General features: G+C 43.0%; 1 protein-coding gene across 1 annotated transcript; it reads left to right on the top strand.

The window, feature by feature from the left end:
- Nucleotides 1–512: 512 nt before the first annotated feature.
- Nucleotides 513–1582, top strand: LOC307025049 (E3 SUMO-protein ligase ZBED1-like). Its single transcript, XM_079659633.1, has 2 exons — nucleotides 513–762; nucleotides 890–1582. The coding sequence occupies exons 1-2, from the start codon at nucleotides 532–534 to the stop codon at nucleotides 1286–1288; spliced, it is 630 nt and encodes a 209-aa protein (XP_079515759.1). The 5' UTR covers nucleotides 513–531; the 3' UTR covers nucleotides 1289–1582.
- Nucleotides 1583–18471: the final 16889 nt, after the last annotated feature.

Genomic DNA, 18471 nt, shown 5'->3' with positions numbered 1-18471 from the left:
TTGGAGTGGGGACTCGACAATAATCAAGGCATTGCTGTCGTAACAGACAACGCAAGGAATATGGATGTAGCGGTGAGAGAGGCCGGTCTTTCCCCACACATAAAGTGTTTTGCACACACTTTAAACCTCGCTTCAAAAGCGGGTTTGAACGTAAACCGGGCAAGTCGTCTGCTTGGTAGAGTGAGGCGTGTAGCTGCGTTTTTTCACCGCAGTTCAACTGCCACAGCTGTGCTGGCCACCAAACAGGGAATGTTAAACCTGCCTGCGCATAAACTCATCATGGATGTGGTCACAAGATGGAACAGCTCGCTTGACATGCTCGAGCGCTACCTGGAGCAACAACAAGCTATCGCTGCAACGCTACTCAGTGCTGAAGTCAGGCGCAACGCACGCGAGATAGACACTCTTGAACCAGCTGACATCACGGACGCCGAGGACATGGTTCGGCTTCTCTCACCGCTGAAAAAAGCAACCACCGTGCTGTGCGATGAGTCTCGACCTACACTCTCTCTCATTGTGCCCCTCAAGCACATGATAGAGCAAAGCATGGCACAGTGCGATGAGGACTCCTCCACCATCGCCCAAATGAAGAGAGCCATACTGAAGGACTTTACAGACAGATACCAAGGGGAGCAAAACAAGTTTCTGCAAGAGAGCACTGCGTTGGACCCCCGGTTCCGGAGCTTGCACCAGCTAAATGACAGTCAGAGGGAGGACGTTTTCGACAGGCTGAAGTTGAAAGCCACACAGATGCAGAACCAGGTACATATTTAAATATTCTTTTTGTGTCTGTGTAACTTTTTCAGATAACGTAAGGTGGGTTTGCCTCTGTTGTTTTTGTGAAAAGAAAGATAAGACGTTTTTTTTCTACCTCTGCTTGCTTGCATAGAACCCTAGTGAAACAGAAGGGGAAAGAGCACATGACGCTGAGGAACAATCTCCTCCTTCCAAAAAGACAGCACTCGAAGATCTCCTTGGGGAGTCTTTCAGTGAAGAAGTGCACGTCGCACAGCACAACACTGGTATCCAGGCTGAAATTGACTTGTACCGCAAAGCGACCTCTATTTTACTCTCTGACTGTCCTCTCAAGTGGTGGAGAGACAATGCAAAGTGTTACCCACTGCTGTCCCCCATGGCCAAAGCATATCTCTCTGTCCCAGCCACATCAGTGCCGAGTGAGAGAGTTTTTTCCACAGCAGGGGATATTGTAAACGCCCAAAGATCCCAGCTTCTACCTGGAAATGTTGACATGCTCATCTTCCTGAAAAGAAACCTGTCTGATGAGTGAGTGAGAGAGAGTTTGAGTTGAGTTACTTCAAATCTATTTTATTGCAGGGTCTGATTATTGAATGTTCTTGTTTATTTGCACAAAGAAAATGCATACTTTTGTTTGGTAGTACTTGTTCTTGTTCCAGTCTGTTACTGTTTTGACAATTTAAATGTACTACTATACTAAATGCTGTACAAATCAGATTTATTATTTAATAAAGAAAACATTTTGGAGTAAAAAAAAAAAAATTGTATTTTTTTTTAGAATTTTTTTTTCCTTCAATATATCTCGATAAATATCGTACCGTGGACTTGTTATCGCGGTATTACCGTACCGTGAGTTTTTGGTATCGTTACATCCCTATTAATAACACTTTCTAGGTCTTTGAAAGATAAAAACGACTTGGTCTTGGCCAATAGTCTTATTTAAAAAAAGCAGGATTTGACTACGGTGCTGACCTGCTTGTCGAATTTAAAAGTGCTAGTGAAGGTCACTCCAAGGTTCATGACAGAGGGGAGGATGATTTCATTGAGAGAGCCCAGGATATCAACCGGAGAGGCTGGAGGTTGGGGTCCAAAAAACACGACCTCTGTCTTGCTTTCGTTGAGGTTAAGGAAGTTTTTGCTCAGCCAGGATTGTATCTCTATCAAGCAGTCCATCAACTGCTGTAGTGAGTGTTTGACATTTTCTTTGAGAGGCAGATAGACCTGTACATCGTCGGCGTAGCAGTGGAAGGGAATATTGTGTTTAGTAAGAATTGAACCTAGGGGCAGTATGTACAGTAAAAAGAGGATGGGGCCCAGGATAGAGCCTTGGAGAACCCCAAAGGTAAGAGGGGCTTTAGCAGAGGAGAAGGCACCTAGCTGCACTGAGAAGCTACGGTCTGTCAGGTAGGGCCTGAACCATGCAAGGGCAGAGCCTGTGATGCCTGCGGAGTGTTCAAGCCGTGACAACAGGATACTATGGTCCACAGTGTCAAAGACAGCTGTCAGGTCTAACAGCAACAGGACAGCTGTCCCACCTGAGTCGGCGGCTAGGAGCAGATCATTAAAAACTCTTAAAAGGGCTGTTATATCTCTCACAGGCTCTGCCCTCTACTGGACTATATTGGTACTACCCCTTGATCATATCATGCAAGCATTCATCCACTGAGACTTCTATAAACGTAGCCGGCCCCGGGCGGGCCTAACTGAATGCTCGCGCATCTCTATAAAAGGAGGCCTCGCTTCCTGACTGTCATCCTTTTCTCTTCAGCGAGCATGAGTGAACAACCTGAGCAATAGATGAGAAAAACAAAGAGAAAAGCATGGAACCACTCCTCGAGCACCGGACCTTTCCGACATGCCCTGGCCTAACCGTGGGGGCTGATCCGCACCACCTGTGTTTCCAGTGCCTGGGGCCGGACCACGCTGAGGACGGCCTAAGCCAGTTGCCGGCCTGCAACGGCTGCCGGATGATCCCTCGGCTAAGCCGCCGATATAGTGGCGATCATTTCCGGGTGAAGTTCGGGCCGCACGAGGAGGATGAGGATCAGGACCTCGAGGTGGTGGAGATGGGTGAACAGGGTGACAAGGTGCCATTTGTGTTCACCCTCCCGAGGGGCCGGGTGGCCACGTTCATGGAGTCGGAAGACGCCTCGGAAGACGCCTCGGAAGACGCCTCGGAAGACGCCTCGGAAGACGCCTCGGTAAAAAAGCCTCGCGCCGAGGAGGGTCCAGCACACAGGTCTGCGCATCTGGAATTCCCGGCAGTGATGACCCTGGCGGCGGAGCGTATGGGCCTACCGCTCCCCCCACCGCTGCCACCGAGGCCAGGGCCGCTCCTCCCGGTGTGCCCCCCCCTCGATGAGAGCCTGGAGGCCCATCTGCTTCCGCAGGCAGCTGGTTGGGAAAGAAACCTCTGCCCCCGCTGCCGCGTGACCGAGACACCTTGGAATAATTAGACAAAATGTTCAGGCTCGGAGCACAGATGGCGGCTACGGACACCCCCGCCCTCCCGCCTCAGGACGGGAGCTATTATCCGGACCGCTGCATTGGTCAGATGAATAATCTGATCCATGGAGTGGCCGCCGCAGCGGGGCGGGTGATGTCCTTGGCCACAGTGGCGTCAGGGTTATTCACTCCAGCTTTGCTCATTCCAAAGTGAAAGTGTATGCAGCAGCCATCTCGTCCTGCCTTGAGGGATTTGACGGCATGTCAGCCTTTAGTCAGCCATTGATGTCGCGGTTTTTACAGGGGGTCAGGAGGCCGCCCCCAGTACTGCACGCCTCCGCCCCCCAGTGGGACCTGCCGTTGGTGCTTGAGGCTTTGGTGACAGAACCATTTGAGCCTCTAGAGCTCTCCTCCTTGAAAGCCCTGTCATGGAAGAAAGCATTGCTACTTGCCTTAACGTCAGCCAAGAGAGTGTCCGAATTAAACGTTCTATCGGTGCACCAGAGTTGCTTGTTGATCCGGCATAACCAGAGCGGGGCGATACTCAGGCCGAACCCTTCCTTTGTGCCCAAGAGCCTATGGAGTGCGTTCAGGTCGAGGGCTATTCAGTTAGGGAGCTTTAGTCTTCCACCCCATATTGGGGCCGGGGAAGCTAAACTGCACCTCCTCTGCCCAGTGCATGTGCTAGCATGTTATGTAGAGCACACCGCTGCCTTTAGACGCACTGAACAGCTATTTGTGTACTTTGGGGGCGGGGTGACCGAGAAAGCTCTGTCCAAGAAATGTCTGGCAGGCTGGCTCTGCGAGTGCATTGCAAATGCCTACGGACAGGCGGGGAGAGCCTGCCCCGCGGGGGTCCGTGCACACTCTACACGGTCTGTGGCTGTGTCAACAGCCTTATTCAACGGCGTGAGTGTAGAAGACGCACGGCGGTGTCTTGGTCAACGCCAGGCCCCTTCATAAAGTTTTATCTCCTGGACATGTCTGGCTCTTTCTCATCGTCTGTGCTTGCTGGGGCAACACAGGACTGGTGAATAGGGGGGGGGGGGGGGGGGCTGTGGGTCAGTGGGGATGGGGACTCTCTCCGTCTGCCTATGGGCGGGGGGCAGAGCCCTCAGCATTGTTTTCCGGGCACACTTTTCACAAGGTAAGCGCGTCGGAGTGTGCTCTGTCAGCCGCTGCCCAGACTTCTCCACGGTCACAACCGAGGTAAAGGAGGGTGCGTTGCAGCGGCTGCTAACCAGAAAGCCGGTCAGGGACAGTGGGGTGGAACGGTGTTGTTGGACGACAGCGCGTGTATACATCGGGGCCTGTGAGAGATATAACAAGGGGTTACATATGGTAACCCTTGTTATATGAGCACAGCTGGAGCCCTCTACTCAGGGCACTGTCTGTCCTATGCCGCTCGCTGAAGAGAGGTGTAGGATGACAGTCAGGAGGCGAGGCCTCCTTTTATACGGTGAGATGCGCGCGCATTCAGGTAGGCCCGCCGCGGGGCCGGCTACGTTTATAGAAGTCTCAGTGGATAAATGCTTGCATGATATGATCAAGGGGTAGTACCCATAGAGTCCAGTAGAGGGCTCCGCCTGTGCTTATAACAAGGGTTACCATACGTAACCCCTCGTTTCAGTACTGTGCATAGGTTTGAAGCCAGTCTGAAACTTTTCATGGATGCCCTGCGTGGTTAAGAACGACTGCAGCTGGACATAGACTACTCGCTCCAGGGCTTTAGATAAAAAAAGGTAGCTGGGAGATGGGCCTAACATTTGCGAGAATGGAGGGGTCGAGATTTTTCTTTTTAAGTAGTGGCTTGACCACGGCATGTTTGAAGGCAGCTGGGACACATCCTGAGCTAAGAGAGGTGTTTACAAGCAATAAAACACTTGCTCCAACTGATTCGAAAACATCTCTGAGAAGGCGAGAGGAAATGCTGTCTGAGGTGCAGTTTGTCGGCCGCAGGTGCTCAACTACATCCCAGAGAAAAGAGAGGGATACAGGCTCAAAGTGGTCAAGGACAGCAGGGCACAGAAAAGGAGTAGGATCTGGGGTAGCATTAGTGTGGGCTAGCCTAAGAGCAGATACTTTTTAAAAGGAGCAACAGAATCCAATATTAGGGTACATGTCGAGTCAAACATGGAGATAGGCTCATCAGCACTAAAAGCACAGTTCACCTATAATTTACGGATCAGGGAAGCATTAAAAATATCAGAAAACTGTGAGGCAGTCAAGGGGGTAATTGAACGCAGACGACGCGCAGGGGAACGTGATTCGGCTCCTGCGGAAGGGATCGAAGTTGTAAACAGAACCGGTAAATGGTCTGAGATACGCGTTGCCGCACAGATTTCATCCACAGAGACAGACAGTCCAAACGATAATACTAAGTCCAAAGTGTGTCGTTTTTCATGTGTTGGGCCAACCACGGACTGAACGAGACCAAAAGAATCAAGGAAATTTAAAAAGTCCCTAACGAGAGGTTTGGACTCACAACACACATGGAGATTGAAGTCTCCGGAGATCAAAACACGATCATATTTCACCATGATCCCGGACAGAAAGTCAGAAAAGTCATTTATGAAATCCTTATTGCACTTTGGCAGACGATACACGACTGCGCAGAGCATAGGCGAAGCCGGGTTCAGTTCAAAAAGCTGCAACTCAAAGCTAGCGTAGCTAATTACAGAATAGTTCTAAACACTGATGCTATGTCCCCACCATGGCCGGTGGTACGGGGGGAGCTGAAGAATGTAGAGTCAGGAGGAAGAAGTTCAGAGAACGGTGTATACTTGCCAGCGTGGACCCAGGCTAATGCAATGTTTAAACATTTGATCATCTAAAACCCTATATCCATCCCATGCCAAGCACATGCACATACAGTATGCATCACAACATGTGGATTTGGTCCAGTTGGTAGAGTAAGTATTCCATTCTATGTGCTCCTTATTCCCCTGTGGAGGTTCAATCAGGTGTGACCAACCCAGTCTCACAAAAAAACCTGTAATAACTACGTTGGTCCACAACGTAGGACGTAGTATTTTTACAAAAACGCCTCTGAAATTGTAAGATCCCTACGTTTTTGTTCACCATTCATTCCAATGGCTGGCGTCTATATCACGTGATCTTCACATTTCTCCCTGCAGAAAAAAAAAACATGGCCGAACTTCGTTTTATTCTCGGTGTAAAATGCCTATTTTAAAGTTAGTTTGGCCATTAAAATGCGTTTTGATGTCATTTGATGCGAGAAATATGAGGTGTTATTTCAGATTATGTGTGCAGTGGATGTACATGATCTTTAGTTTGCTAGTTATTACGAAGATTACTTCAGGAAATTGTGTCAAAACAACGTTTTCATTGTTACCAAGGGGGTTGCTAGGGACGCTGCTATCGATATTATTTCTGTTATGTTGTGTAACTGTTTAATGGTGTTATCTTTATTGCTACCCCCTTCCCCGTCAATGTATAGTGTTGGTCCACAGTGCAAACGTATTAGTTTAATAGAATCCGCATCTAAAATGGTGCCATAGATACGTTATTTTCCCCTGTGCAATTCCAGTCTCACATGTCACATCTCACATCACATCGTCAGAAACAAATACCGGAAACAGACCGAAAACACTTTATTCCGAGTGTGCTTGATTTTCTCTTTGGAGGTCATTACATAACAGCATTGTAATACACGGTTCGGCTGCATTAAATGTTACATATCTGCTGTAATTCTCTATTTATAGAGCCTTGATGAGAAGACTTCTAGACAAACATGAGGAACTGCCGCCAACACTGAAAACGTGACGTGGATCATAAATATATCAGCAAATTAAACAACATTTTACATTTATTTTCACACAATACATCTCCTTGCAGTATCAACACTAATTCGGCTGACTTTTATATTTGATCCAATTGGTAGATAGGCTGTATTTACACCATAAACGTGCACTCCTGATATAAAGGGACACCTAGTGGTTAAAGCATGTTATTGAATTTCATTATTTGTATTATTAGATATTAATTGGATCCCTATAAAGTATATTCATTACTCGTTATTCTCTACTAATAGTTCATTAAAGACTGTATATAATGACTATTTTGCACATCCCTTTCAAGATTTCAAGATTTTCTAAGGTTTATTGACATATCATATACACAAACGGTGTAGTTATGCAATGAATGAAAGACTTTGTGTATACCTCCAGCAATGTTAACTATGTTGAAGCACTTATTTTAACTGATATTATACATATGTATTATACTCTTATATAAGATAATGTAGATAGTATAAGAAATGTGCAGAATATGACAGTTTAATGGTGGAGGTATACACAAATATTGATAGATGTCTTTTGATGCACTGTTGAGGAACCTGCGACCCACGTTTTTCATCTCCGGCCTTGTCAGGTATTGAACAATCAATAAATAAATAACACAGAATTATTCAATATAAAACACAGAGTTTGTGTGATTATACTAAATGATTTACAAATAAACTGTCGTGCACCGCCAAAAGTGTTAGTCAGTCATGTTTCATGTTGTTTATTTTGTATTGTTTTTCACTTCCTGCTAGTTTTTGTCACGTCTCATTTCAGGTCCCTTGACTCTTTTTCCTTATGTGTTCTCCCGACTTCATCAGCGTCAGCCCCGCCCCTGATTGTTTTCACCTGTGTCTCGTTGTTGAGTGTTTATATTCCCCAGTCTCCCAGTGTTCAGTGTCAGTTCGTCTTGTCCTGTCCTCATGTCAGAACTCTGCTCATCAGTTTTTGATTCTCTTGACACATACCTGATTTATGCTCCTGAAAACTTTTTGTAAGTTTTGTTCCTCACGTTGTGAGTGTTTTTTGTTGAGCCTTATTGAAACTCTTTATTTTTGCCACCTCGCTAAGAGTGTTTTTTCTTTTTGTATATCCTTTTGGCAAATAAAAGTATATTACTTATACTTTATCTCTGGCTCCCGGGTCGTGCATTTGAGTCCTTTTTCCCTTGTGAATCCATGTTCGTAACATAAACACCACTGCATATTTACAACTATGTACATCCCTGGAGGTTTAGGGGATAGGAAACACTCAAATTTAAAACATATAAGTAATAAATGGGTGAAAATTGCTTGTGCCCATAATGGGCAGCATTAATATATATACCCGCATGCCAGCTAAGGTCAGAAAAGCTTTATTTAGCAGCTGGTCTTATGTCTGTGACCCCTCCTGTTGTTTATTGATAAGCCTGAAACATGCACTTAAGATAAGATATACTTTATTGATCCCAAGTTGGAAACATTTGCATTACATCAGCATGTGTAACAGTTGTAAATATGCAGTGGTGTTTATTTGTAAATCATTTAGTATAATCACACAAATTCTGTGTTTTATATTTAATAATTATGTGTTCTTTATTTATTGATTGTTCAATACCTGACAAAGCCGGAGATGAAAAACTTCAGTCGCAGGTTCCTCAACAGTCCATTACAAGACATCTATCAATATGTGTGTATACCTCCACCATTAAACTGTCATATTCTGCACATTTCTTATACTATCTACATACATCTTATACAAGAGTATTATACATATGTATAATATCAGTTCAAATAAGTGCTTCAAGATAGTTAACATTGCTGGAGGTATACACAAAGTTTTTCCTTCATTGCATAAATACACCGTTTGTGTAGCCTATATGATATGTCAATAAACCTTAGAAAATCTTGAAATGGATGTGCAAAATAGTCATTATATACAGTCTTTAATGAACTATTAGTAGAAAATAACGAGTAATGAATATACTTTATAGGGATCCTATTGATATATAATAATAAAAATAATGAAATTCAATAACATGCTTTAACCACTAGGTGTCCCTTTATATCAGGAGTGCACGTTTATGGTGTAAATACAGCCTATCTACCAATTGGATCAAATATAAAAGTCAGCCGAATTAGTGTTGATGCTGTGAGGAGATGTATTGTGTGAAAATAAATGTAAGATGTTGTTTAATTGCTGATATATTTATGATCCACGTCACGTTTTCAGTGTTGGCGGCAGTTCCTCATGTTTGTCTAGAAGTCTTCTCATCAAGGCTCTATAAATAGAGAATTACAGCAGATATGTAACATTTAATGCAGCCGAACCGTGTATTACAATGCCGTTATGTTATGACCTCCAAAGAGAAAAGCAAGCACACTCGGAATAAAGTGTTTTCGGTCTGTTTCCGGTATTTGTTTATGACGATGTGATGTGAGATTAGGGTGACCAGATGTCCCGCTTTGCGCGGGACTGCACAGCATTTTTTCACGACTTTTGGTGCGTCCCGCAAATTGAGACGATGTCCCGCATATTTCATTTTGATTGGCTAAAATGCTTTTCTAAAATCACCTTTATTCAATGGCTGTTGAGAAAGCAGGGAAGGCTATCATCACGGGGGTGTGTTTGCTGTCAATCAAACTGTAACACACGGCGGGTACTGGTCAAGTGTTAACCAATGAGAGTAACTCACTCACACACACCCCGCCGCGGCCCCCGCCAAACAACAACAACGAAAGTCAGCCAATAACGCAGGCGACGCAGCAGGTTATGGAAAATGGAGGAAACTGAAACTACAGCTAAGAAGAAAAGAAGATGCACATACAACAAAGACTGGGAAGAAACTTACCCGTGGGTGAAGCCGGTACAGATTAATTTAATAATTGTTCAATTTCACAAGGCGGTGAATACGACGTCAAAAGACACAGAGAATGCGATTCTCACAAGAAACGTGTCGCTCAAAAAGAGACATCCCACTCTATGGAGACATTCCTACTCAAACCAAAAAATGATGGCCACTCAGACAAGGTAACAGCAGCAGAAATAACAAGTGTTTACCATACAGTGCAACACTCCCAACATACAGGTCAAATGACTGTGGTAACAAGCTAGCGCCGACCATTTTTCCAGACTCTGAGATAGTAAAGAAAATGTCATGTGGTCGTACAAAAGCAGCTTCCATAATAACAGATGTGCTTGCCCCTGCCTCTGTGGAGAGTTGTTTGACAGAGTTAAAGACACCAGTGGTTCTAGGTGACAAAATAGCCCACACACTTATTTTATGTATTATTATGTTTTTGTTCCCTCCTGGCCAGTTTTGATTTGTATTTATGTTTTAATTTTATCTATTAATTTATGTTGTACCTACTTTTACAGGTAATACACTAGTTGAATTAGGAAGATGCATTTCTAAACACTTGAAGTGAATAATGCCTGCTGCCTTGGTTAGCCTTAGTTTACTTTTTCTTCATCAAGATACTAAATTGTTACTGCATTTTGACTTCACTTTCTGTCATTGTTTATTTGATGCTGTTGAATAAACCAAATGATGCTGTTGAGAGGGCGTCCCACATTGTCCCACACAAACATACTCCTTGTCCCACATTTGGTTTGTTGGGACCTGGTCACCCTATGTGAGATGTGACATGTGAGACTGGAATTGCACAGGGGAAAATAACGTATCTATGGCACCATTTTGGATGCGGATTTTGTTAAACTAATACGTTTGCACTGTGGACCAACAATATACATTGACGGGGAAGGGGGTAGCAATAAAGATAACACCATTAAACAGTTACACGACATAACAGAAATAATATCGATAGCAGCGTCCCTAGCAACCCCCTTGGTAACAATGAAAACGTTGTATAGACACAATTTCCTGAAGTAATCTTCGTAATAACTAGCAAACTAAAGATCATGTGAATCCACTGCACACATCATTTGAAATAACACCTCATATTTCTTGCATCAAATTACATCAAAATGCATTTTAATGGCCTAACTAACTTTAAAATAGGCATTTTACACCGAGAATAAAACGAAGTTCGGCCATTTTTTTTTTTCTGCAGGGAGAAATGTGTGAAATAGACGCCAGCCATTGGAATGAATGGTGAAAAAAAACGTAGGGATCTTACAATTTCAGAGGCGTTTTTGTAGAAATACTACGTCCTACGTTGTGGACCAACGTAGTTATTACACGTTTTTTTATGAGACTGGGTTGGTGTGACTCATGGTGAATATAGGCTCGCAAGACAAATGGAATTCAGTGAGCCGTCATGCTGACAAGCTTGTCATCTTCTCCTCCTATAATTCTCTCCCAATGCCTTGGCGGGTCAGCACCAATCCAGCTGATTTTCGTGGTGTTGCATTCATGTCTTCCAGAGGTTGTTCTTCCCTTCAGAACCCGCTTCTTCTCACGCAGAGGTAAAAAAGCTTGGATTCCAATCATTGATCCCAATGTGCACATGTATTCTTACTTCTGACACAAGTCATTGCTGTGTCACTGCCTTTAAAAAAATCCATCAATGCTATACAATTGGTTGTTTTTACACTTTATTGCTTAAAGCAGCCTTAAGGTCTAACATGGTGGTGTAAAATAATTAGTTATTCGGTCTGGACAACCTTCACTTCGTAACATTCCTCTCCTGGTTACCTTAGGAAAAACCTACTCTCTATAATAATGTTCATTTATAATCTTTACAATTTGAAAGAAGAAGAAAACCTTCAGCACACATCTCTAAAAAGAGGAGGGCCATATACAGGGAATATCTTTTGCAGCTTATTGTAAGACTGTATGAAACATAAATGTACTCTACAGTATGTGACGTCCCTCATAGAGAGTGGATGTGAAGTTCAATGCGGTTGTCTCTCGACTCCGCCTTACTCTGAGCAGCATTACAGCAATGGGCAAAGAGGTGGAGCATGTATCTGTGAAAGCACCCACTACTCGCTCAAATTGACCAAAGCCAATTAACTGGAGAACCTCAACCAATTTACAAGAGGACATATTATGGTAATTTTCAGCTTCATATATGTATTTAGTGCCACTACTGTGACACGTCTCCATCAAAAAGCTCTTTATTTTTCTCATACTGCCTGTGTTGCAGCACCTCTTTTCACCCTCTGTCTGAAACCAGAGCCCAGTCTGCTCTGATTGGTTAGCTGGCCTGCTCTGTTGTGATTGGTTAACCGCTTAGATAAGTGCCACCTCTTAGCCTATCACGTACAATGTGTTGGAGTGCTTGCCAATAGAAGCACAAGTCATAGTGATGTCATTACGTTACAGAAGTAAACAAAGGAATCCAATGAAGGTGTTTCAGGCAGGAAGGGAACTTTGGGATTTTAGCCTTTGCAGACCATATACCTGCACCAAAGCCTATAACAAACGACACAAAAGGGAAAACAAATAAAACACAATTTGGCCCCTTTAATATAAAAAATCTCCTTGTTTTAGATGTGATAAGGGCTGTGCAGAAATAAGAAAAAGTCGTATAAAAAAAAGAAACTTGACATTTTTTATCTTACACAGTCTTTTTACTTTACAGCCTCTGAACAAACTGTTTTGAAAAGCAAAGAAGTTAATTTCAAATAGACCTAGCATCTAGGTGGAGTGATGCTGCCTTTAACACAATGTCTGCAACAATCACAAATACAGAGCATATACAAATCCATTGTATTTAACCCCAAACAGAAGCAAATGTTCTTTATCATATTGCTACATATGTACATGCTTTACTTGTAAAGTTATCTTAGGTTCAACAATGTTAAAGGTCCCATGTCATGGCGATTTCTACTGATCATAATTCCATTGTTGAGATCTACTAAAATAGATTTACATTGTTCAATGTTCCAACCTCACATTGGTTTCTCATACAGCATCTCTGTATAGCATGTGTATTCACTCTCTGTCCTAAACGGCTTGTTGGAACTCCTGCCCCCCCTCCCTGTGAGCCCAGTGTGCTCTGATTGGTCGGGACGTTGCGGGGCTCGCTGCTCAGTGAGCTGGCTTACTGGTGTGGTTTCCGGGTTGGCGATATAGCGGGACAGCGCAAAACTCATCCTGAGCCAAATTTTTTGCCGACCCTCCCGATTTTCGCGGGAGACTCCCGATTTCATTGCCCTCTCCCGGTTTCCTCCCGGGGTCATATTTATCCCGCATTTCTCCCGATTCCTGACAAAATCAGATTTACTCACAACTGTTTCCACTCGGACTTTAATACAGCTACACCATTGTTTGGTTTCCATGGTAGCGCGTCTCTTTAGTAGCGCGTCTCTTTAGTAGCGCGTCTCTTTAGTAGCGCGCGCTACTCAAAGTCTGAGAGGGTGAGGCAGATAGTCACAGAAAACAGAACAAGAATCGACAACTGTACCCTCTGCTCACTCCTTTCCTGTATAGTACAGGTCCAGCCCATATGCTCCATCAAGACGGTGCACCTACAACTACAATAAGCATGTTAATGTTAAGCTAATACAGCTCCGGCGATCTACTAGCACCCCCCCCGCGGTGGTTTTGAAATGCTCCCGATTTCTGAGGTCTCAAGGTTGCCAAGTATGTCCTGAGCACACACAAACACTCACAGCCGAAATAAAAACAATAAGTGTGGCTTGATATTGAGTAAGAAAAAGGTTTATAAACACTGTGAGAATGGGTCTGCGGCGAGCATTTCACCGCGATCCCAACTCGTCTATTACCAACCAGGGAGCTCTATGCAAGTCAGTGGGACTCCCTGTTAGTTGAAAATGTACGCTAAAGGTCCTGGTGTGTAAAGAGCTCAGCGGATTGGTCCATTTTGGACGTCATGCGGTTCCCGGAAGAAACAAATGGAAAAAGAGAAATCTCCAACGAGGCGTTCTGGGGCAGCATAGACAGGTATTTTCTGTGTTAGAGTTTTGCTCCTACAGGGTGTACTTTGAGGGTTTGTGACTCTGCAGACCGTTTACATGCAGAAAATTCTTCATAATACACAAGGGGACGGGTAATAACCGGAAAAGCATGACATGGGACCTTTAAGTATTGTTCCGGTGTTTAAAAAGGCTGCCGTTTTCTAGAAACCCCAAACAGTGCATACGGGTTAAAGATATAATACAATTTGGATTGATAGATATTTGCAAAATAAGTGAATTCATAAATTGCAATGATGATAACTTACTTTTTCAGTGCTGTGTGGTGACTGCAGAGCCTGGTCATATATCAATATGAACACCACTCCCACATCATTTATTATAAGAGTTAGATTTTCTCCCGTGAAGGTGTGAAAGTGAAGAGGACGAAATAATGAACGACTTTATACAAGATGAAGATGATTTATGCATTAATTAAACAGAACATGCTGGTCTGAGGAGTTTTCGTATAGAAGAAACAGAGGAGCCGTCTCATTCAGAATAAAAGCGCTCTGATGTGAAACAACTTGTTTTCCAAAAGTCCAGGATGCGTTGAAAATTGTGCCAGCTTGATTGACAGCTGTCTGTGATTCTGAAGTGTAGATAACGAAGTAGGATGTCTGAAGGATTAAACCGTCCAATTTTATTCAAACCCTGATCCTGTTTAGGATTGTGGGGAGAAAAATGAATTGTCCTAAAGATACTGTGACTCAATATAAAAAGAGTGGTGATAACACTTGCTACGGTTCCTGAACCTCTAATCAGCTTTTTGCTGTCACTTCTATGAGACTGTAGAGGTGCTGGGAAGTGATAGGTGAAATGAATAACACCTCTACATTTAGATTAGATACGGAATAAGGACAACAGGAATACAATTACTCATTATCGAAAAAACTGAACTTTTTATTTTACAACTTTCTAAGTCAAATGAAACTGCAGTACATGGCTTCGAACTTTAATCAATTTATTATATTTGTAAAAGCTCCCAACACTTAAGCACTGGAACATCTCTACCACTCACTAATTAGCTCAGCAGGTGATATTACCAGCATCTAGTCTTTTATAAAACACCAGCACATGTTTCTAGACCTTTCAAAGTGGACACGAGGAGTGATTAAGTGAAAAGGTCAATAAATGATTACAGTGACCACTTCCCCACTGCCTGACCAGCGGGGGGTCACAACCTCTTTCTCTTTCCTTCACCTTTTCCTCTCCACTTTTCTTCTCTGCTGCCCGAAGCCTTTCCTCTCTCTCACACACTCCGCTGCAGCTCGCTCAGATCTCACCCCCCGTGTACTTTTCCGTGGAGCTGTATTCATATGATGGCTTGTGATCTCATGATGAAATTAATCCTAAATGTCTCCACTCTGCAGATGCCTGGGATGATCCTGTCTCTCGGTGTCGTCGTTAGGGTTAGGAATTCCTCTGCATCGGTGCGGTGATAATGGCCCACAGCTGTGCATCATCAGATATAATCATTACCTCTGAAATCTACGCTGAAACAGATGCCCTGGCTGACAAGTTTTGACAGGGCTTTCCTATTTTAAGCTACATATTGTTGGTTGCAGCACTGGATCTAGTCTGAGTCGCTTATATCCAAAGCGACTTACATACTCAATACTGTGGACAATCCCCACAGGAGCAATTTGGGGTGAAGTGTGTTGCCCAGGGACACAACCACATGCTGACTGCAGTGGGGTTTGAACCTGTGACCCCCTGATCCGAACACCAACGCACATCACACTGCACCACACGCCTCCCATGTGCTTATGTGAAAGCTTACTTATGTGTGGAGGTTATTTTTCCTGAACAAAGGTGAAATAGTACTAAGGGGTAAGAATGTTCTCTTTATTTTTCATTGGCTTTTTGATTTTTCAGCACAGAATATAGACAGGAAAGGAGCACAGAGGGGACGTCATGCTGCAAATGGCTGCAGGTCAGATTTGAGAGTCAGATTTGAGCCTCCATAAATACTCAGGCTTAGATCATGAAGCACCAAATCTATCATGTGCTACCAAGCCCTCCAAGTGATGTCTAAGGATGGATAAATATCATCCTGATTCCCTTCTTTGAGATGTTTGATAAATGCAGGCACTAGGCATCTTTACACCGGATAAAATGCTGCTCCAAAATCAAGTCAAGAATAATAAAAAAAGCTGTTTGTCTGTAATACCTTAAAAAATGTGCCAATAGAATGAGTGAACATTAGTTTGGTGCGATTTCTTGAAATAAGATGGGATATTAAGATAAATGAGATCTTGTAATTATCTGGGAAAACCTATTTTAAACTATGTTTTACGAGCCCCAGAAATATTGTTACAAAATGAGCCAGAATTGCTCAAAATTGTTCCGTTTTCTGATCTTAGTTGGTGATTTTCCAATAAAAATGTGTTTTCTAAAATCAAGCAAATGTATTTCTTGAAACAGGATGATCCATCTTTTACAAATACCACAGTAGCTTGAAAAAAATTGTTTATTCTGAGATACAAATCAAAATAAGAGCCTTTGAGTTAAAAATATACTTAAGATCCTGAAAACAAGACCCTATATCTCACTGCATTGTTACTCTTTAAGTTATTCTGTCTTTTAGCAAGTGTAAAGACTTGTTCTGACTAGAAATCAGAACAAAAGAAATATACTTTTTCAAGTGTTTACAGTGTATGAAACAGACTGTTCCTGGTTCAGTTTGATCCCTCATTGAAAAACTGGCTTTTTTTACTTTGGGAGACACCTTCATAAAATAGTTCTCAAGGCGCAGAAAGCCACACCCTTCATACTTTGAAGCTCTTTCTAACAGCTGAGCGTAATTATCTCTGTTTGAAGTTTCCTCCGTGTGAACATCTCTCAATGTGAACATTTTTGGTGTGAATTGTCTCAGTGGGAACATGTTTAAGTGTGAACAGGTTTCAATTCAAAGTCAACTTTAGACTTTGTTTCTCTGCCGGATGATGAAGGAGACATTTCTGCAGCTTCGTCTGGTCTTCTTTCTCTTTCTGGTTCTTTTTGTTGATCTGCAATGGAGTAGTACAGTGGTACAATTGGTTGAACTCTGAAGGACCTGCACTTATTATTAAGATTGAAATATGTGTGGTTAATTGATGAGTATGAATCAATTGTTGTATTTAAGAGGGGTTTCATTGTTCATCTCCTCAGTTTAAGTTTGATTTTTCCAACTCAAAGACTTTAGTTTCCTCTGTATTTTATTTTTAGCTGATTTTAGCCCTCCACATTAGGGTTTATTTGTGGATTATCTGAATTATATAAAACAAATAATCCCAAATTCACCATCTCAGACAGCCTGAGTCAGCAAATGCTCCTGCCACAGCAATTTACAGAAGCATGCCTTAGAATTGGAGCAGGTCCCTCGGAGCTGCCCTCAGCGCCTCAGTTAGGGGTCAACTGGGGGGGGGGCGGATGTCACCATGGAGGTCAGGAAAACATTACATAACCCAAGCCCTACAGATAAAATGAGATTGGAACAAGCATTTACTGCAACATAATTGACTTATCTACTACAAAAAATAACTAGAATACAAAGGATATCTAGATTTTAGACAGCAAATGACAGTACGTAACATTTGGGTACTATAGATATGTAGATATAAATAAAAGAGGTTCATTGCATCCATGATAGGATACATTTTACACATGGTTTAAGTTCTGGAATATTATTTCTAACAATATTAAACATAAGCAAGTGTATCAGGTAGGGAAATAAAAAATAAAAACATTTTAGAGTATGCCTATTGGGGAGTCAACGGTTCAATACCTGTCTTTTTCCCCATGTCTATGGTCTGGGCTGTATATTGAGGAGTGTGTAAGCTAAATAAGATAATATATGTAATGCAATGAACTCGTCGTCATTACATAAAACACACTTTCAGGTATCCAGATATACACACACACACACACACACACACACACACACACACACACACACACACACACACACACACACACAGTTTTGTCCACCAAGCAGGATCAGAGGAGGTCAAGCCAAGGTTATCAACATTTGTCTTACCTATTGATCAGAATGTGACTTGGGGAAATGAGAGGCCAGGAGGTTTCAAACTAAAACAAAAGCAAATTCTAACAGTGACAAAATGAGGGGAGTGAGTCTCTCCAGCCGTACTCTCCCCCCCCCCCCCCCCCCCCCCCCCCCCAGTTAGCCAGAGTAAATTACGTAAAAAAATGGTGGAGTGACATGGGCTCTGAGACCAATTAGCCTGAAGGCTGCAGGGCATCACTGAAAATACGATGCTGCCGCTCTCAAGAGCACAATGCAGGTCATGACAAAGCAACAAACAAAGCAAGCACATACTTATTAAAAAAACTAATCCTACCCCCCACCTAAGATGCATTATGTATGATTTGTAATGGGATAGAGGTGATTCAGCGTTGCCCCAGTGTCGCCGGTTTTTCACCTATATATGACCACATATGTGTTATTTTATAGAGAAACCATATTATGAATTCAGCCATGTGTCACAGCTGGTGATATTGATGACAGGATGTGAGGTTCAATTGTTTCTTCACGCACATTTCAGCGCGGTGAAATGCTCACCATCAGGGGTAGATTTATTCAGTTTAAGTGCTGCATCAC

Source organism: Notothenia rossii, assembly GCF_949606895.1.
Source record: "Notothenia rossii genome assembly, chromosome: 11".
NCBI lineage: Eukaryota > Metazoa > Chordata > Actinopteri > Perciformes > Nototheniidae > Notothenia > Notothenia rossii.
Note: the sequence above shows the minus strand (reverse complement) of the source record. Positions and strands in the feature narration are given on the sequence as shown.

What these genes read in the sequence shown, in the direction of transcription:
- LOC307025049 (XM_079659633.1), top strand. Translation starts at nt 532, where the DNA reads ATGATAGAGCAAAGCATGGCACAGTGCGATGAGGACTCCTCCACCATC. An exon ending in CCACACAGATGCAGAACCAG is followed by an intron (nt 763 to 889) that starts GTACATATTTAA and finishes TTGCTTGCATAG; the next exon opens with AACCCTAGTGAAACAGAAGG.